A 22,173-nucleotide genomic window follows, 5' to 3' on the forward strand; every position below is an offset into this window, starting at 1 on the left:
AAAAAACAATGAAACTAACTTTTTGGAAGCATGTTTGCTTCGTAGCTTTTGGGCCATTTGTGGCTGCAGTATTTCACCCACTAGGAGTGGAGAAACATAACAAGTAGAATATGCTGTATGATGGTTTGTTAAATTCTTAATCTAGTTACTCTTTCATACCAAAAAAAAAAAAAAACTAACTCGAACCCGAATATAAATTTTTACAATCCGACCCGACCGACCCATTTGTCGGGTTCACTATCAGTAGTTCAAAAGCAAAAGAAATTATAGGAAAATACATAGTTTGGCAGTACCGGCGAAAGCTAGTAGTTATATCCACGACTCCCAAAAAAGACCACCCAGCTAAACACCCATCGGCGTTGGGTATGCGGCAACGAAACCGGCACCTCGCCGGATTCTCTCTTATCCTCGTCGTTTTCTCTCTCCTCCCTCTGTATATCCTTTGCCGCCCTTACGTCCTCGTCCTTACTCAAGAGGATCTAAAGGATTCTGTCAACAACCCTAGCGAAGAACCCAACCCCATCTCCGATCCGGACTCCTCGGAGTGGGATGAGTTCGGCGAGGCCGAGTCCAAATCAGAGGAGGAACTTGACCCTGGTTCATGGCGCCCAGTTCTTGAAGAAGAGCCCGATTGGACAGCGAGTCACGACGAATCATTGTATTACTCGGGCGTGTCGAAGATGGTGGCTGCGGCGAGTTCAGGCGAGTTGAGATTGATGGAGGAGGCGTCGTCGGAGATTGAGGCTGCCGCGAAGGCTGGTGATCCTCATGCTAGGTCTGTGCTTGGGTTTTTGTATCATATGGGGATTGGAAGAGAGAGAAACAAGGCAAAGGCGTTTTTGTACCATAATTTTGCTGCAGTTGGGGGTAATTTGCAGTCTAAGATGGCTCTTGCTCATTTCTATTCTCGCCAAGATGTAAGTTTCTTTTGTGTTTCTGGAACTTTTTATTTGGTTCGTATAAGTATTTTATTACTCAAGTTCAATTGACAAATGATATGTTTTAGTTGATGATTATGATTGGTGATAATTTTGTAAATTGGTTATGAAATTAGTTGATGATGATGATGATGATTGATGATAATACTACTCAAAAGAAGTACGGAGTATTAAATTAGTTGCTTCAATGCTGCAGCAATTGTGCAGTTGTAGTCTTTAATATATGCTTGTATATGAAAAGCCAGGTTAAACCCTTTGGAAGGGCCAACCTAAAGCATCCTCTGGGATGATCAGGGAGGCGTGTTCCTTACATTATATGTTCTTCCTAAGGCAAATAAGTTGTTTATTTCTTTGCCAACATGGGTTTTCAGCACAGACTTTTTATGGCTTATAGTTTCGTAATAGCTTCCGTTTAAAAAGAACTGGGAAGTAAAGATAATATGTGAACTTATTTGATAACGCTGAATTCACAGTTTTGTTTGGGTACTTATTTGATATGTCAGTGGTGTAGTCATTTTTTCTTTCTTTTTTGTGGTGTTATTATGATATGGTTGAATCAGCATTTCTCTCTGTGCTAACTAATGACTAATTTTTGTCTGTTTGGCAACAGATGTTTGACAAAGCAGCTAAACTTTATGGTGAATTAGCTGAAGTGGCAGTGAATAGTTTTTTGATATCAAAGGATTCACCTGTTGTAGACCCAGTAAGGATTCATGTTGGAGCTGAGGAAAACAAGGAGGCTTTAAGGAAGTCACGAGGGGAAGATGATGAGGATTTTCAGATACTTGAGTACCAGGCACAAAAGGGAAATGCTGGGGCAATGTATAAGATTGGCATATTTTATTATTTTGGACTCAGAGGTTTGCGTCGTGACCTTTCCAAGGCATTGTCCTGGTTCTTGAAAGCAGTCGAGAAAGGAGAGCCCAGGTCAATGGAGCTCCTCGGGGAGATATATGTAAGGGGAAGTGGAGTGGACAGAGATTATACAAAGGCTTTGGAATGGCTTACTCTTGCAGCTAAACAACAACTTTACTCAGCTTATAACGGCATTGGATATTTATATGTCAAAGGCTACGGGGTGGAGAAGAAGAATTTTACGAAGGTAAGGGCTTCTTCCCATATTCTGCATGTTGTGATGAATCTACTTTTGGCTTGCTGCTTGCAAATAATTGGTAGTTCTATTTTGTTAAAAGTTTTCATCAACGAAGTCACTCAGACCATTAAATTAATTACATTTACTTTGTGGCTTAATTATTCTAGACTAGTGTCCTCTTTGAGTCGCACTTAACATTGAAAGGATACTTAATGGGGAGTTTTGGCAATAATGTGTGTATAGTGTCTTGGTTGGAGCCGGGACAAACTAATTTTTACATTAGCTTTTCGTTTCCTTAATAGCTGAAAGTTCTACAAATGATTCACACTTAGTAGTTCGTACCTTAAGGGCGTGCCTTCTGTTGGTAAAATAATTGTTGCAATCAAATAATAAAGAAAACAAATTTAAGAACGTTACTGTAATGTAGATCTCAAATAACAAAGGTTGCGACGTGGTATGGTAGCCACTGCCTTAGAAGCAAATTTCGCCACCACCAGTGTAGCTTTCTCGATGACGAACACCCCCAAGGTTAACACAACCACCTTCGAATTCTACACCTGGAAATCGAAGGTTGGAGTTGCTCAAAAAAAATGTTCAGAACAACTTAGGAAAAGGAGGTTTTTCTGGGTACGTATCTTTTGTATTAGAAACTTGTTCGTATATATGATAGCACTTAGGAATTAATTCTCAGAAGTAGTTTGGCAAAGGATAAGTACGATATAAAAAGAGGTGTGGTCTAACTTGATCAGCAAGGTGATTGGTCCAAGGTAAAAAGTATCTTATCAAGAAGACTTTTTATAACGAGAGTTTTGGAGCCTCTAAAACTCAAACTTCGGCCTTGGCTTATGAGCCACAACATGCCTTTACTGTTCTCCACGAAGAAAACACTACATCAAAAAAAGTATTAGCGTTGTTTCCAACACCTTCAACAACAACAAAGCCTTAATCCCAAAATGATTTGGGGTCGACTAACATGAATCGTCATAGGAGATCGTCAATGTGACCAGAATGAAACAGAAAGGAGTGGGACGTTAAAAGGGAAAAAAAAGCGATAATAAAACTAAATAAAGTTTAAAATAGATATAAGTAAAATAAGCACCTCTATATATATATTACAAAAATAAATAAAAATAAATAAATTAAGGCCCTATTTGGTTCATTATTAGTAAAGGAAAGGAAGAGAAAAGAAAGGAAAAGAAGGGAAGGGAAAGAGATTTTATTTTCATGTGTTTGGTTTAAGGGAAAGAAATGAAGGGAAGAGAAAGGAAATATAAAATGACAGCTTTTAATTTTCTCTTTCCTTCCAAATTCCTCCAATTTTGGGAGGAAAGAAAAGTGAAAATTTTATAAAGGAGCATTCCTTCCAATTTCCTTCATTTCCTTCCACTTCCCATATAATTATTTGTACCAAATACAGGAAACATTATTTTCCCTTTTCTTTCTTTTCTTTTCCTTCCAATTCCTCCCAACCAAATAAAGCTTAAAGGATAAAAATAAATAAAGTTTAAACTAGATATAAGTAAAATAATCAACTTTCGAAATAGCATTTTAAAAATAAAAAAAATAACAATAAAAAAATAAATAGAAAATAAAATAAAATAAAAAAGGGAGATGAATAAGTCAAATGAAGTCATCAACGTATATTTTCTCCCTCCACTCTGTCCTATTCAACGCCATATTCTCCTCAATCCCAAGTATGCTCATATCGTACTCAATCACCTTCCTCCAAGTTTTCTTAGGTCTTCCCCTACCCCTTACAATTCTATCATTTTGCCACCCTTCTAGCGTCCTAACTGGGGCATCACTTGATCTTCTGCTCACATGCCCAAACCATCTTAAACTATGTTACTCAGACACGGGTGTCGGTGTCTGTCCGACAAGGTGTCAGAGTATCTGACACTCCAATCCAAATATTTGCAGACACTCCGACACGGTCAAAGGAGTGTCTTGACTTGTGTTTTAGACACGGCTCCCATACAAGTGTCGGATAAAAAACCAACACTTTTATAAAACAAAAAAATAGTCGTTAAATTAAAAAAATAAAGATTTAAATATTAATAATAATAAAAATAAAATAAAAATAAAATTACAAAACAAGATAGAAGTCTTTGAAAGGATTTAAAATACAAAGAGTTGAAAAAGTAAAAATATACGGAGTAATACTGTATCACCTAAAGAGTAAATGTATAATAAATAAAAAAAACAGAAAAAGCTGGCAAAAGTGACTTTTGGGTAATGATATCACGTGGTTTAATTTTTCCCACTTCCCACTTCCCGGTAAAAGACAATCTCCCAGTTACCACCTACCCCAACCCCACTCTTTTCCCTCGAAAAAAAAAACCCAGTAGTTATTTACCAAAAAGAATCCAAGAATCACAAACTCTCTCTCTTCCTTCCTCAAACATTCATGGTGGTCCAACGCTCAAACATCCATGGTGGTCCGGCGTTAAGCTTTCACTCTTCTTCTCTACTATGAATCTTTTATTTTAATTTTCTCCTCTCGATTTCGACACGGAATTTCAGACTCTTTTTCGACTCCGGTGTCGACACCTTCCCGGACACGTGTCGAGCGTCGTGTCGCGGGTTGGGTCGTGTCGACACCGACACCCACCGTCCGGAGAAGTGTCGGAGTAACATAGATCTTAAACGATTTTCCATCATCTTAAACTCAATCGGTGCAACCCCTACCTTCTTTCTAATTATCTCATTACTCAAACGATCATTTCTTGTATGCCCACACATCCAACGTAACATGAGCATCTCCGCCACATTCATGTTATGCACGTGACAATGTTTCACTGCCCAGCATTCCGTGCCGTATAACAACGCCGGTCGAATTGCCGTGCGGTAGAATTTTCCTTTCAAACTTTGGGGCATGCCTGGATCACATAGGAACCCCGTGACACTCTTCCACTTTAACCAACCTGCTTTGACTCTATGAGCCACATCGCCATCCAATTCCCCATCCCTTTGGATAATAAATCCTAAATAACGGAACATTTCAGAACCTTGGACAATTTTCCCATCTAAGGTAATCGCCCCTGACTCTCTATCTTAGGCTCCACTAAACTTATACTCCATATATTCCGTCTTGTTTCTACTCAGACTAAAACCCCTAGATTCCCAAGTTTGTCTCCATAACTCCAACTTACTTTCCACTCCTTTTGTTTCATCAATCAACACAATATCATCTGCAAACATTATGCACCATGGTATACCATCTTGAATTGACCTCGTCAATTCGTCCATGACTATAGCAAAAAGAAATTGGCTAAGTGCGGAACCTTGATGCACTCCAATCGTAGTGGAGAATTCTTCGGTCTTTCCAACACTAGTACGCACACTCGTACTAACTCCCTCATACATGTCCTTGATAATATCAATATACTTTCTCGGAATTCCTTTCCTACTTAATGCCCACCAAAGAATTTCTCTCGGTACCTTATCATACGCCTTCTCCAAATCAATGAAAACCATATGTAAATCCTTCTTCTTATCTCGATAATTCTCCATTAGTTGCCTTATAAGATGGATGACCTCCATAGTCGATCTCCCAGGCATAAATCCAAATTGATTCTCCGAAATCTTAACAGTTCTCCTTAATCTTTGCTCAATTACCCGCTCCCAAAGTTTCATAGTATGACTCATTAGTTCGATTCCTCGATAGTTGGAACAATCCTAAACATCACCTTTATTCTTGTACAGTGGGATGATAGTACTTTTCCTCCACTCTACTGGCATCCTATTACTTCCCCAAATCTTGTTGAAAAGAGTTGTTAACCATACAACCCCTCTCTCCCCCAAGCATCTCCAGACTTCGATTGGTATGTCATCGGGCGCCACTGCCCTTTTACGTCCCATCTTTTCCAATGCCATTTCAACTTTTCTCTTTTGAATTACTCGCATAAAGTCCAGGTTAACCATATCACGAGAGATAGTTGTATCTCCAATATCGCGCCCTTGATCCCCGTTGAACAGGTTATCAAAGTAGAACCTCCATCTATCCTTGATTTCCTTATCTCCCACCGATACTTTTTGATCAACATATACCGAGAGATAGTTGTATCTCCAATATCCCGCCCTTGATCCCCGTTGAACAAGTTATCAAAGTAGAACCTCCATCTATCCTTGATTTCCTTATCTCCCACCAATACTTTTTAATCCTCCCAATGTCTCGCGTCTTACTATCTCTCATTCGAGCAAGTCTATAGATGTCCTTTTCCCCTTCTTTTGTATCCAACCTTGCGTAAAGATCCTAATTCACCTTTGCTCTAGCCTCTCTTACGACCTTCTTTGCTTCCCTTTTAGCCTTCTTGTACTTCTCGTAGTTCTCATCACTTCTACATTTTCCTAACTCTTTATAGTATTTTCGTTTGTTCTTTATAGCTTGTTGCACAATTTCGTTCCATCAAGATGTGTCCTTACTTGGTGGCATGATTCCTTTAGATTGCTCTAGGACCTCTTTCGCCACTCCCTTTATGGTGTGCTCCATTCTTGTCCATAATGAGTCTATATCCAAATCCATATCACCGGCCCAAATACCTTCACTTGCCAACTTGTCTAAGAATTTAAGTTGTTGCTCCCCTTGAAGTCTCCACCATTTGATCCAAGGCTCTACTAGTGGTCTTCTCCTCCTTATACCACTTATACCTCGAAAATCTAGTACCACAAGTCTATGCTGCGTTGATGTACTCTCTCCCGGAATCACATTACAATTGGTGTAGCACTGTCTCACAGCAATTCTTACTAAAAAGAAGTCGATCTGACTCATATTACCTCTACTCCTTTAGGTTACTAGGTGAGAGTGTCTTTTCTCAAACCAAGTGTTCATTATACCCAAATCATATGCCAATGCAAAATCCAAACTAGCATTTCCCGCTTCATTCCGATCCCCATACCCAAAACCACCATGAATGCTTTCAAATCCATCACGACTCGAGCCTACATGTCCTTTGAGATCCCCCCAATAATCAGTTTCTCACCTCTACGGACGCGTTGCACCACTATTTCCAAACCCTCCCAAAATTCTTGTCTAGTTGAAGCATCTAGTCCTGCCTGTGGTGTGGTGCATTGATAGGCTGTCGTACACCCGTCAAAAATAAAATCCTAACAAAACCTCCTAACAATGTAGTAGGGTAAGCAGGGTCGAATCCACAGAGAGATGGCTATTTAAATATAGCTTTCAAGGTATAGCGAAACGAACAATGTCACGAAATTTAGGATTGAATGTTTAAACTAAAATAAAAGGAAAATAAACTAAAAGATCTAGGGCAATGGTTCACCATGTTCATAGTTCAAAATCAATCAAAACATCATCAACAATTCAAATATTCAAATTATCTAGAGCACAAGTTAATCCTACGGTCGGGTCTTAACACTCTCAATCCAGCATATGCAGTACGATCTCTAACATAATCAGAATTGCTAGTTGTAGGTAAGCCTCTAAAATTCGATCTTTCGATTCTAAATCCTATTAGCATGATTTAATCAAACAATTGATCAGATTGCAAAGATTAACAATATAAACCTAATCAACTAGAAATATCAATGAATAATCAAACCATCAACAATAATAATAAGGATTCATAATATAAACATGGATTCCCAAACCCTAGAAAGCAAACTACTCAATCATGAAATAAATTATGAAACTTAAGTCTAGGAATGAAAACATAATTAAAAACGATAAATAAAATAAAGAGAAAAATCGATAATACCTCAAAGAGTTACATTAATGGAGTCTGAAGAATAATCTAGGGTTCATGAAAAGAGAAGAGAGAAAACGAATGTGAAATAGAATTCTAAGGGAATTAAAACATTAGGGAAATAAAAGCATAAGGGAAATAAATGAATTCCCTTGAAGTATTTATATGCTTCCTAAATTCTAAACAAAAATAGGAAATAACAATAATTACATAAGTTATCATTTAATTCCACGATCACCAAAACGAATGAAAAGCCCGCACCGAATTCAGTTGGGTGGAGAAACCAGCGGGCCCAAGGGGAAGGTTCGGGCCATCGTTTTGGGCTGCGGACGAATCGGATAGTCGAGCCACCTTGTTTATGTCATAACTCTTGTTCTACAATGCCTATAGGGACGTGTGACCTGTCGTTGGAAAGCTCCCAAAGCCTACTTTCTAGCCCAATTAAAATCGTCTCATTCCGACATGTAGAACTTGAGATATCATCAAAAGAGTGAACGCTTGTCCGTTTTGATGCTTAGAAAAATATCGTTTAGCTTCGTTGTTGACTCAAAATTATCCCTAGAGACATATAATGATCCTCGAGTCAACATTCCATCCGTTCATCATCCAAATCAACTCATAACACTCCGAAAGCATCCAAATGACCGTGAAATCACCTGAAACATTAAAGAAAACACAAACGAGGTGTAATAGAGTACGACAACGATAACTTATGCAAATGTGACCCTAAATGCAACTAAAATGATATAAATGCCTAATAATACAACCTAAATGTGCCTAAAATACCCTATACAAATATGACTCATCATGCATAGGCACTCAAAATAGTTACAACTTCATCCCCTATCATAAGCTTAATACTCATAATACGATCACTCTTTCGAGACACGCCCACTACATCATCAATATATTTTCGGTCAATAAGAATACCTACCCCATTCCTACCCCTAACTTTTCCCGAATACCAAAGCTTATAACCCCATGGAGCTATTTCCCTTGCCTTGTTTCCAACTCACTTGGTCTCCAGCAAACATAATATGTTAATTCTCCTTCTTCTCATAACCTCTACTAATTTGACTGATCTCCCTGTCAAAGAGCCAATGTACCAAGTCCAAAATGCATCCTACTACCCTTATCCTTACCCCTACCCTTACCACGAAACCTTGGATAGTTAACACCACCCTCGGGTGGCGCGCCGTTTCCAACACCTTCATGATGGTAAAATCCGACGTGGTTAGATTTACCTATGTATAAATGTATAATAGTTTCCAGATACATACAAGACTCCTTTATTAGAAAGTAGAATCCAAACAACTAAGGCTCAATTCTCCTCTCCTTATTCTTATTGCTAATCAGACTAGAAAAATCATACAAGATCATACAAGACCAGGAAAAGCAAAAAGAGCTCTCATAAAACATCCATATCAGACCATCATCATTATCATTATCATTATCATTACCCCATTGCCTCAAATAGGCTCCCGCAAGGAGCGGGGTAAAGGGGGGTCGGGTGTACGCAACCTTACCCCCGCAAATGCGGAGAGGTTGTTTTCAATTGACCCAAAAGCGATAAAGGGACGACTACGGGACGACCATCTCCTACTTCATGGAAAGGAAGCGAAGAGGTTTTAAGAGCCATTTTGATTTAGTCCATTACATCCCACAACCAAAAGAACAAATGAATCTTTGGCTCCATCAGAAATGGACAAATCCATACCAGACCATGAATGAGAAAAATCAGACCGGACAAGGTGAAGAGAACAAAGCCTAATATGCATCATTCAGAGTGAAAACTACTCCAATACCCAATTTGGAGCCCACATTAACTCCATATAGAAAAATAGGGAGAATTCTCATCCAATTTGGACTCGATTGTGCGAAAGATGTTTAAGCATTAGTTACTGCCTTCCTTCCGATTAGAGTTTTACAATATTGAAAAATGTATAAAATCGTTGACCGAGTTTAAATGATTTAATCAGTTACCTTATTTGTAACAGTAAAAGTTTCTACAAAAGATCTTGTACACAGGGATAACTTACCTAATTTTTTGTACTTTTACCCAGTATTTTTGTAACTTTTATATTATGAAAAAAAAAGTTGATGGATAAACATTTTAAATGGTTAGATAGTTAACTTTATACGTTATTAGTGATTTTGAAGGAATAATTTTTATTAAATAAAAAAATTTAACACTAAAAAGTAGACAACTTTTACATATATCGGGGTAATTTTTAAGCATTTTGACTTTCGAGTTAACTTTTACTCCGGTGTACAATATTTATTGTACCCCACTTGTAAATAAGAGTTTGTGAAGTTTCTAATTGTCATAATTCTACTTCTGATAATTTTGGTATTTATTTGTTCTGTTTTGAACTTTGATATTAAGCATTTCAGTGTACTTAGGAAAAGACTTTTTCTTGACAGGCAAAAGAGTTATTTGAAAAAGCGGCTGATAATGAGGACTCAGGTGGCTACTATAATCTTGGGGTCTTGTATCTCAAAGGGATGGGGGTAAAGAAAGATGTGAAGCTGGCTTGCAAATATTTTATAATGGCTTCAAATGCTGGGCAACCGAAGGCTTTCTATCAGTTAGCAAAGATGTTTCATACTGGTGTGGGTCTAAAGAGGAATCTACAAATGGTAAGCTGCTTTAGCTTGTTTTCTTAATTGGTTAGACATGGTATTCCTAATAATCTAGTGTCATCACTTGTCTTTACACTTTCTACGATTGCTTGGTTCAGTTTGAGCGGATGGTATCAGTTTTGCAATCAAGCAAAGTGTCGTAAAGGGAGATGGGATTAATGAGTTCTACAACCATATTTCTTCAGTCGATTGTATCACTTCCACCCAGTTTATCAATTTTATTCCTTGTTTTGGAACGTTAGATACCACCTTCCTTTTCTCTCGTTCCCTTCTGCTCCCCCCTTCTCCTTCCAGCACTTCTACGGACCATGTCTCTGCTCCCAGCCCCAAGCACTCCTTCCTGTTTTTTCCCAGCTCCTTACCTCTACTCAACTTTGATGTCCTTGATTTCCTTCCTGCTCTCTCTTTCTCTGCCTCACTCGCTCTTTCAACCACCTTCTGTGAGACTCCTTGTGCTAGCCAAAGCTGGAAAGGCGCCTCCAGGGTATGTTTATGGTGAGGGCTGTGAGAGTAAGGTACAGGTAAATGAATCTTGTATTTAATCTGCCCGTCAGAATTTTGGATCACCATTATCTGTTTGGTATCCAATAGGTCACGTAGATGATTATTTCCATATCGCGAATGTGGTCAAAACTGGTTAATTATGTCATACAAAGTAATAGTATGCAGTATTTAATTTACAGTTCACTCATGGTCCCATCAAATAAAAGCACGTGGTATCCTAACAATCCAAATAACGATTTACCGAGTATTCGATGTTACCTTATATTCTATTTTTCTTGAGTGATGCCCCCTTCATTTTTTTTTTTTTTTTTTAAAGAATATTTTGAATCAGAATTCAGAATTTGAATGTTAGGAGACTCTTTCCACGTGTGTTTGTGTATGCTTCAGAGTCTTCCATGCTCATGATTCTTAAGATTGGAGAGGGTTTGGGATGATGGATGTACACTTGTGAGATCTGGTAACCATTCGGTTCATTGTGTAGGTGGCAAGCTATTGGTCAGGGGGGATATAAAGGGCATCAAAACTTTGAGGGGAAAGAAAGGGCGGCAAGATTAAGAGAAAGATTAGGAAAAAAAGCTGAATAGAGGAGAGGAACGCAAGGATTGGGGTCGAATGACAGAGAGGGGTAGGGATGTGGTGTGGATAAACCGGGTTGTGGACTTGTGTCATTGTGTCTATCTTGGACCTCTTTGTGTCCTACTGCTTCAAGAGGTTAGAACTTTTAAATGTATACTAACTTTTAACAAGCTCACCGCTCTTATACAACCAGGCATTGCAAAATTTTGTAGCTTCCTCTCTGTAGTGTAACTTTCCAAGCTAGAGTTAGTCGATGATCACAAATTCACAACTGCTAGCCTGGAGTTTAATTAGTGAATGAAAGGATTTGTAAAAGAAAATTAATCGAATGTGTTACATTTATGGCTTTTTCATGAATTGCCCTCGAGTTTTCACTTTATTCACCACCCACAAAGTTTTCAAAATTCACACCGTGTCCCCAATTTCTCACAAAATACACTAAAATTCCCTTAATGGCTAACGACCGTCAACTCTGTTAACCTTTATCCATAATTAATCATTTGATCCCTAATTAATCACTAAACCACTAATTCCCCGTTAAAGCACTAACCCCCCCTCCCCTTTCCCAGCTTCCCAACCACCATCCTTGCCTTCGCTGGCCACCGCCAACACTACCAGAGTACCAGCCAACCCGACCCAGCTACCCTCATAATTGTCATCTAGTTCACCCATTGTTTTTTGAAACCGTCCCTAAATCTTCCTTCAAAGTTCAAACTCTCCTTTTCTCTTTTCTTTTTTTCGTCATTCGTGCAACAATGGCGGAAGTATCGCCATTCCCATCTTCTGAAACCTCCTCTCTTTCCCACGAACAAAGAATCACTGACAATCTGACATGGTCCCTCCTCCTCTTGACCATGAAACCATCAATTCTCAAAATACTAGTCTCACTCTCGCCTCTTCTTTCGTCGGAAGTGAAACCTTTGATTCTTTGAAGTGATTGTTCCTGAAACCAGAAAATCGATTCTTCCCCAGAACAATCCCCCAAAAGCCAAAGTTCGATACTTTGAATCACTCTCTTTTTGAGGGTGGTGTGACTCATTCAGATTATTTCTTTCTAAAATTGAGCAATTGGATACGAATTTGAAGGATAAACTCTTGGTTCTTGATGGTAAGGATGAAGTTCATCAATCTGAATCGGAGAAATGTAACGAGGGTTTGAAGTAATTGATGAACTTTCTGGAATTAAAGATGAATTTTCCAGTGAAATCTCCTCCGAAAATGGGGAAAATGCTGTAAGTGCGACGTGCAATTGGAATATGAAAAAAAGTTCAAGAACTTCAATGGGTTTTTTACAAAATTTGTGAAGGGTGAAGAATCAACAAGTTCATTGAAGGTTTAGATGATTGAGGGCGGAGTTAGTGGGGAAGATGGGTTAGGGTGCGTTCTCTTCACAATGATTGAGTTGATTAAACCTGATTGATCTGATAAGTCCTTATAGGACCCTATTGGAACTTATTGGGCCTAATTATACCTGATTCAAGAGAGTGAACTTGAGAGAGTAAGCTCATACGACCTGATTGAAACTTATAGACCTTAATGGTACTTTATCTATTTGACCTGAAATTTATTTTTTAAGGTGAAGAGAATGCACCCTTATTGCGTGGTTGAAGTTGTTAGGAGGAGAAATGGAGGTGGGTTAGTTGGAACTTGGAAGATGGGGATTAAGGGTTAACTAGTGAACTGAAGGAACGGAGTTGACTTCCGTTAGAAGTAAGGGTATTCTAATGTATTTTTGAGAAATTGGGGGCATTTTGTGAAGTTTGAAAAACAGCGGGTATTGGTGAATAAACTGAACGGGATTTAAAACTGTTTATTTAGTTATTTAGTCAGACTCATAATAACTTCTTGCTGTTCATAATTTTCAGAAAATGATCAATGAAATAAAGTGTACGTCCTTCATTGCCAGATAAAGTTCTTAATTTACTTTGTCATGAGTGTTATACATAGTTATTGAATGCGGTTTCTTGGAAGTCGAGGGACAGTGATTTCAAGTAAGACAAAATATTATGACTCAGAGAGAAAGGGTTGAAGTTGTGGAGATTGAAAAGAGAAAATTAATATTGGGATCACCCAGTTTTACTTTAAAGGGCAAGAGAGTATTATGGGATATCTAAGTACAGCAAATTTGAAGTTATATTTGGAATTCATGGAGGATTAATTAACTATTGTATGCTATCTGTGCCGTTGAGGAATTAGATTATTGGATTTCCTGGTCAAGCAATCATGATTTGTTTAAGAGATAAAGGGATTCTTTTTGCTCTCTGTTGAATCATAAGATAGTATAATTAATCTTTATGCAAATCTAAGGCAATACTTTACATAGTACTGTTACGGTCTTCAAGATTTTATAGAGATTTTCTGAGTACCTCATACCACTTACCAAAGCCTTTAATAAGTTTTGGAGAAAATATCTCAACTCTGACGGGATGGAATGTCTGATCCGATTCATTTTTAGTTAGCAGTTCCTGTTAAACCCATTCATCCACTAGTATATGAGGGATATTATATACTTAGGGGAAGGCATTTGAGAAGGAATTACTTGTCTGGATTTGTAGATCTAAAGAGGATGAAGGTTTGGGTTTGTGAATTTTGAATAACATATTTCTGGTAGGGAAACGCCTTTACTAATTTCCTTCCATTCAACTCTCTTTGTTACAAAAATATAGAGACATCTTCAAAGGAATTTGTAAGATGCTTGGGTATATATACCTATCCCTAGAATTTTTCTTCCTTCCCTTGCCATCCACATCAACCTTTCTTTTACTAGGTGGGAATCCCAAGGTAGCAAATTAGCAATCATGTTCCTATTCTTCTGTACCATAATCTTCACCATAAAATTTTTAATCTTTTGAGTCACATTCTTTTAGGAGTTTTGTATTTATTGGAAATAGAAGAATTAGCAAGGATAAAGGATAAAACTTGGCCTCAACAATCACAATATTTGACTAGAACAATGTTTCAATTACTAATCTCACACAAAGTTAAGATTGACTAATTACAAAGATCAAGGGTTTTCCATAAAGGGTTGTCACAAAGATGCAAATGGAAAGAAAAAAAAAACTTTATATTCATAAATTACCAAAAGTTACTCTCACACGACGGTTCTCCCGTTTATGTGGGGGAGCTAGTCTGGCTACAACTACTTTAGTTTACCCTGAGTAACTTCTAACAAGAGCCTTTGATTACAATGGAACGGCCGAGATTGAGTCATTTAGATGCAAAGGAAAAGGCTAAAAAACGCTCAACAAACTTATTCGTTTCTCGCTCAAATATGCCTTATGACCTATCAACTTAGTTTAAAAAAGCGCGAAGCGCACAAGGGCCCTGGAGCTAAAGCGCAAAGCGAAAGCGCTGGCTTTTCGTAGGTGAAGCGCACCTTAAGTGCCAAAAACCTGTAAAATCACATGCTCGGGACAAGTAGGACACTTAGTCACATTTCTAAAACCTCCTACCAAAAGTTGCTTCATTCGTAGATCCCCTCCTTTTGTTACTTTACCACAAAAGCTACATTGCCAATTGGTCTTATTAGTAGGTTCCGGTTTACCATACTTTCTTGCCGGATCCACGGTGTCTAAGGAAGATGTGCTTGAACCCCCCTCATTAGTAGCCATCCTAAATATTAAAAGCCATGAATTAGAAACCAATTGAAAAGAAAAACAGAGCAAAAAAAAAAAATGCTACTGCCTACTACATACTGCCTACTCCTACTGATTAGTTAAAATAAAAAAGCATAGAATAAATTGTGTAAAAAAATGAATTAAAAAAACAGAATAAAAAACATAATAAAATGAATTAAAAAAACAGAATAAAAAACAGAATTAATGAAAAAAACAGAATAAAATAACCTGAGTAAAAAAACCAATAAAAAAATAAATAGAAAAACAAAACCAGAAAACCCACAACCCCACAAATACTAACCCCTCAAACGCACAGCCCAGAAAACGAAAAAAGAAAGAAAATAGAGAAGTTGAGAAGAACAGAGAAGAATCGAAAGAAAAAATAGAGAAGTCGAGGAATAGAGAAGATTTCGGAAAAAAAAAGAGAAGTCGAGAAGAACAGAGAAGATTTCGAAAAAAAAGAAAAGAAAATGGGGAAGAACAGAGAAGTAATTGAAAAAGAGGGAAAAAAAAGAGAAATTGAAAGAGAAATTGAACATACCTGGAGATGCGGAAACTTCCGGCGAGATGGTGGCTGGTGGCTGGAGGCTAGGATGCTCGGACTCGGCTCACCACCCCTCCGTACCGGTGTCGACACGACGCGACCCGGGTGCGGACACGGAATCCGGATCGGACCCGCCGGAGAGAAACTGGACTCGGCACTCACTAACCCTAGATCTAAAATTGAGGGGAGAAAACAACAAATCAAGAGCCGAAACCTTAGGGCTTTTGTTCGGCCAGAAAATCCGAGTAGATCGGAACCACCGAGTTGTTGGTTTTCTTCTCCGGCGAAGGGTGGCAGTCTTTCTTCTTATCTTCGACCTTTTTAAAAACAGAACTATCTTCGACATTGTGGGGGTTTCTGGTTTTCTGTTTTTATTTTTTTTATTTTTTTTATTTTTTTATGTGGGGTTGGGTAGGTGGAAGAAAGTCACGTGATCCCATCTTTCTTTTTATTCTTAGTGGTTATTTTACCTCTTTTTCTGTATTTTGACTTTATTGGTGGGGTAGTATTGAGTCTCTTGACTTTTGAGTCCTTTTATTTTGCCTTCTGTTTTTTACTTTATTATGAGCAATAAAAAATATGGTATCTTTATCTAAGGAGTTTGACTTTTCACCTAATACTTAAATTATGTATATTTAAAAAAGCTAGTAACCAGTAATTTTTTTTTAAAAAAAAATTTGCAAATAAAAAAAAAATCTTTATTTTGTTTTTGCATTGCCGTGTCCCCGAGTCCAAATACAAGTTTCGGACCCTTCCTAAACGTGTCCCCGAGTCCTTGATTTTTGAGTTTCTCATGTCCGACACTCGGACCCCTTACCCGGGTCCGACACCCGTACCCGAGTCCGAGCATCCTTGGCTGGAGGAAATCCGGCAGCAAGAAGGTAGGTGAATTGCTCCAGTATTGCAGCTAGGGTTTTGGAGAAAAACCCCCAAATGTCGAACTGGTTTTCTCTCTCCTAATTTCTGCCCGTTATTCACAGCAAACACCCATTTAAAATGGGTCACATGATTCTCATGTGATCATTTATTGAATTCAAACAACTCCTTTCGATAACATGCGCCACAGATACAAGAAGCGTCGCTTCTGCAAAAGCGCGCCTCACAAAAAAGCGCCAAAGGCGCGCGCCCCTTGTAGGTCGCTACGCGCCTACGCTTATCTTACCTGGCGCGATTCCAGCGCGCTTCTGGTCGCCCTGCGCTTTTAGTGCGCTAAAGCGCGCTTTTTAAAACTAAGCCTATCAATGGCTCTTGAACCCAAGTTCCATCTCCCAGAGGTATCACCTTGACATGATATGTATGAAGAAGATATTAATGATCGATACCCGTACTCCTTTCCAGTTTCTTTCCAGTTTCCACCCTTGCTTACGGATTCCCATGCACAATCTTTAAATGCAATCTCAAGATATAGTAATCACTTTATTCACCTAAGCTACGTCACAAGGTAGGATAATCATCCAAAAAAATATTTTTCGAGAAAAGCTATCGCCTGTAATTCCATTGGGATCATGGATGCTCCAGCATCACTAAAAGCTAAATTTCTCCCAAGGAAAAATGGTTCCCCGCTCACGCTCACATTTTGTGGAATGGCTCTGATTGTTTCTCTTTCTGTCCAAAAGCCACTTTGTATGTTGTAAGAATATCAAGTACATCCTCAGCTTTGTCTCCAAAGCTGTCACAAAAGTCGGTAATCAATTTCTAAAAAGGGAGGAACTGGCAGCATTTTCTGGTAATTTTAACATGAATAATTTCATTCTTGCGGCACTTTGTTCTTACTGAACACCATAAATGATTTCTTGGTGTTGCTTTTGGAAAGCGCCTCTCCTGGGATTAACTTCTTTGAGGGGATTCCCGTTGATCATAACAGAATCTGGCTCCGTAGAAATACATTTTACAATCAATTACACAGGGTTCCTTTATGTGTGTGTGTATATATATATGGTGAGGTTCTTGTGAGAACCCCTCTTATGGTGAGAACTCCTCTTATCATGAGAATCGCTTTTGTGTATATTATTTGAATTATATGTGCATATATTTTAGGATTTGTTAGAAAGAACCTTTTATAAGCTTGTTTGTGTGGGAAAGGACCTTATATAAGGAAAGTGGCAATTTGGGACCTTAAACTAACCTTTTTTTGTTGACCAGGACCTTTGGTCGGATTATTGGAGTTGACCAAACTATCCAGCATTGACTTTGACACATGCCGGCCACGTGACATTATAAAGACTTCAATTTTTTTTTAAAAATATATTTTTTTTCTTTTTCCAATTCCCTCCAATTTCCCAACAGTCTTTATTAAACAAAACAAAAAATAAATAAATCAACATTTCATTTTCTCTCTCCTCTGTGGGACTCCATAGCAAGGAGCAGAGCAAGATTCAAGGTGGGAAAGATGGGTTGTTGGGCTAGGGAGGTCCAAAATATCTCCCCCTTCTCAATTTTCCTCCACTTTCCATATCCCCCAAAAATTTGCGCTATGCTTACCTCCCCTTGGGGAAAACGGCCTCGTCTTTATCGGGGACGGACCTTACAATTTCTTCCCTGATATAGATGTTACAACCTTGCTTCCTTACACTTCTCTTATCCCTAACCCAGCCCGATCTGACAATTACTTCATAGGGGTACAAGGAATCAAAGTTGGAGGAAAGGAAGTTCCTTCAATTATGAAGTGGTGGAACCATGATATATCCGTACACTCTTTTGGAATCTTCTATTTACAAGGTTGTCTCTACTGCCTTCGATCAACAACTGAGAAACTCATCTTTCCCAGCTAGAAGAGTTGATCTGATCGCGCCATTTAGCTGAAGAGTTTCGCCGCAGAGGAGAGAGAAAGTGAACTGGAGGGAAAGTGAACTTTTTATTTTATTTTTTTAAGGGTTTTTATTGTCACGTGCCGGCCACGTGTCTAAGTCAATGCCGGAAAGTTGGGTCAACTCCAATAATCCGACCAAAGGTCCTAGTCAAGTAGTTAACAAAAAAAAAGTTTAAGGTTCCAAATTGCCACTTTCTTTTATATAAGGTCCTTTCCCATACAAACATGCTTATAAAAGGTCATTTCTAACAAAAAGTCCTATTTTTAACTAAATGTGCACCACTTTTTTTTGTTAAGTTGAATAAAAATTTGATCTCCTAAAAATGAAAAAATGCACATTCCGGTAACAAAAATATGCATATGATATTGACTTATTGAGTAACATAAATTCACATTTAGTTCAAAAAATATGGAGAATTGAGGTTATCACCAAGTCACCGTAGGAGAAGTTCTTATGTAAGATGGTTCTCGTGTGAACCTATATATATTCTCTTTTCTGCGTAACATTAACTACGAGATACAGTTACAAGTCTAAATTTTCTTTTATGTTGGTTTTTTTTTTGGTTTTTAGGCCACTGCATTGTACAAGGTAGTTGCGGAACGTGGACCATGGAATTCCTTGTCTAGGTGGGCACTAGAGGCCTACTTGAAGGGTGACGTAGGTAAAGCATTACTCCTGTACTCCAGGATGGCAGAACTGGGTTATGAGGTAGCACAAAGTAATGCTGCGTGGATTCTTGATAAATTTGGGGAACGTAGCATGTGCATTGGAGCATCTGGGTTATGTATAGATGCTGAAAGACATCAACGTGCACGTTCTTTATGGTGGCAGGCTTCCGAGCAGGGTAATGAACATGCGGCCTTGTTGATAGGAGATGCATATTATTATGGCCGGGTATGTATCTTTGAGTTGATCTCTTTATATGTGCAAACTTTGAGTTTAATTATGGGTAGGTTCTCTATGATTGTAACCTTTCCTTGGCTGATCATTGATATTTTGTTTTCCTTCCTAGGGTACGGATAGAGATTATGAACGTGCTGCTGAGGCATATATGCATGCCAAATCTCAGTCTAATTCACAAGCTATTTTTAATCTTGGGTACATGCATGAGCATGGTCAGGGACTTCCTTATGATCTTCATCTTGCAAAACGCTACTATGATCAAGCTCTGGAGACTGATTCTGCAGCAAAATTACCTGTCACCTTCGCACTTGCAAGTTTATGGGTTAGGAAAAATTATGCCAACAGCTTTCTGGTGAGTTTGATCGGTTGCTTGTTTTCACAGAAATACAGTCCACTAGTTATTTTCTCGTTGAATTGTTGCACATATTGTCTGGCCTCAGATAAATAGAACTAATAACACGAGCCTCTTTTTTGTCTGTTTGCCTTTTCTCGCACGACCAGTATAATTTTTAGTCACTTAGTATTGTTAGTGCAGCGAGAAGTTTTTAGCAGAGTAAAAGACTTAAGTGTATAGTATTCCACTTTCTCTTTACTCTTTCCTTTCTCTACCCACTTTCAAAAAAAATATTCCACTATTATTTCTATTCTCTTCTCTTCTCTGTCTAATACAACCTACCACATCCTATGCCCCACCTGAATTCTATCCTTAATAATCGTGCCTATGTTACTCCGACTCTTTGTTTCACCTGAATTACCTGTATCGGATACTTGACACTCCCACGCGCTTCATTTGGGGCCAAAATCATGGAAAATTTTCACAAAATAGTCGAGTCAGATTCTTGGACACACTCGTGTCGGAAACAAGTACCCAAGTCCAAGTAAAATACCCTATTGGGAAATATGTTATGGGAAAAGGGAGAACTCGCTGAAAGGTTACATGGTGGATTTTGGTTGTTTGGATTTGTGACGACTGGGGTTCACACAGCTCACTATTCTGCCTAATGCACAAGGGAGTAGTGTTCCCTTTGATTCTTTTTTTTCCTGTTTTCTTGGGGGTGCGAGGTGAGAGAGAACGCGGAGGAGTTGAGTGGACACGACGCGATCTTCTAGTTATTATGATTTTGTGAAACATTATTAAAATATTTCAGTTTACTACATGTCATTTCTTATTCTCATTGTTTGCGGTATTAGCATATGCTGATCTAGCATCAGTAGCTTTCTAGCAAAAATTTGGTAAAGCTATCGTGGTTGTTTGACCATTGTTCTTTATATCTGTTGGTAAGAAGGTTAGTCTTAATCAAACACATAGAGTTGTAAAAATCTGCATTGTTAGGGAATCTCAAGGATGATATATACGCTGCCAAGAACAAAGCTTTCTGATTCTGAAATTGGAAGTATTTGATACTTATGTATTTGATTGCAGGTGCACACAATTGATTCTCTTCCAGAAGTGTATCCAAAACTTGAAGCATGGATTGAGAACGTCCTCATGGAGGAAGGAAATGCTGCAATACTTACTCTTTTTGTTTGCCTGTTAACTGTCCTTTACCTTCGTGAGTGGCAACGTAGGCATGCTGTTGTTCCTCAGGCTGATGAAGTTGCGCAGCAGCTCAATGAGGAGCTCATTCAAGCGCCACACTGATCCGTCATGCTTTTGTAGCGTAGGGCCATTGAGTTGTGTTATATGTAAGAATTCTAATTCCTTTTCCCCTTTTTTTGGGGGTACAACCAACTACTCAAAGCAGCTCTTAATTTGTGAATAGTACATCTACAATTGAAGCCATTGTACATCAGAAACTCTATATCATTGCCATTTTCTACTTAAATTGGAGAAGAAAGAATTTAATCAATAAACCAATACACATTGCTCTTCCATCAAATCTAACATTCTCTCCTCCCTATTCAAGTGCAACACTCTCCATAAACGGTCGTTGTTGAATATCTACAACGCTCATATCCAATGAGAAGATCCTTATAATGAGAAGAATGAGAAAGGATCTCGAGCGTGCATATACATCAATCCAACGACTCACGATTCACACGTGCTACAACCGCAAAACATTAATGAATTGAGAGGAAAAAAAGATCGAATCTCCCAAACCTCACCCACTCATTTCTCTTTCCTCCACATTTCTCTCTCCTCTGCTACTCATCTCTTTGTCCTTTTCTGTGGGCAACCAAAATTGATTCCAGTTTTAAAGCTCCAAAATATACAACAATGGTTTCTAATAACTATCTTAAAATCAAGGTCGATTCTTGATTAATTTTGTACGGAGTACTATTAATTTTATACGATTATGTTTGTTTTTTTGTTTTTTTTAAATTTTGATTGCAACTGAAGCTCCATTCTCTCGATGGCGAACCAATCGACGATGCATACGCGTCAGTGCTAATTCCTCCCTTTTCGACCTCGTGTATCTTTGGATTCATGAAGATTTCATTTTGATCATCCCTTTTTTTAAGTTCTATCTCATAAAGTGTTGGTTGTCTTTATTTTCAATCAATTGGGGATTCAAGTTGTTCTCCATTGAAACCCTTTGAAGCTAATTAAAGTTTATGGATTTAGTTCTCCTTCGTATTTTATTATCTGGGGCAGGGGTGGTGAAGATATGTTGGGTACTTATTCTGGTTGACATCGTAGATGTTTTGTTTCGCTTAGAAGTTCTATGTACTTACTGTTGATGTATTGCTATTTACAAAGTTATACTACAAATTGAAAAGTGTAACTCACATGATAATGAGTTTTCCTTATCCTAATCAAAGTTAAATTTCTTTAAGTAATCATTAAATATAATATTATTATTTTAGGAAATTGTAATCAATGTTTCATGTAGAGCCTC

The 22,173-nt window shown here is 38.2% G+C and overlaps 1 protein-coding gene across 1 annotated transcript; it reads left to right on the forward strand.

Moving 5' to 3' along the window:
- Positions 1-237: 237 nt before the first annotated feature.
- On the forward strand, positions 238-21,187 carry LOC110802985 (ERAD-associated E3 ubiquitin-protein ligase component HRD3A). Its single transcript, XM_022008440.2, has 6 exons — positions 238-917; positions 1,549-2,040; positions 10,161-10,376; positions 19,001-19,324; positions 19,443-19,685; positions 20,757-21,187. The coding sequence occupies exons 1-6, from the start codon at positions 366-368 to the stop codon at positions 20,973-20,975; spliced, it is 2,046 nt and encodes a 681-aa protein (XP_021864132.1). The 5' UTR covers positions 238-365; the 3' UTR covers positions 20,976-21,187.
- The last annotated feature ends 986 nt before the right edge of the window (positions 21,188-22,173 follow it).

The sequence above is a fragment of the Spinacia oleracea genome, chromosome 2 (assembly GCF_020520425.1).
Source record: "Spinacia oleracea cultivar Varoflay chromosome 2, BTI_SOV_V1, whole genome shotgun sequence".
NCBI classification, from domain to species: domain Eukaryota; kingdom Viridiplantae; phylum Streptophyta; class Magnoliopsida; order Caryophyllales; family Amaranthaceae; genus Spinacia; species Spinacia oleracea.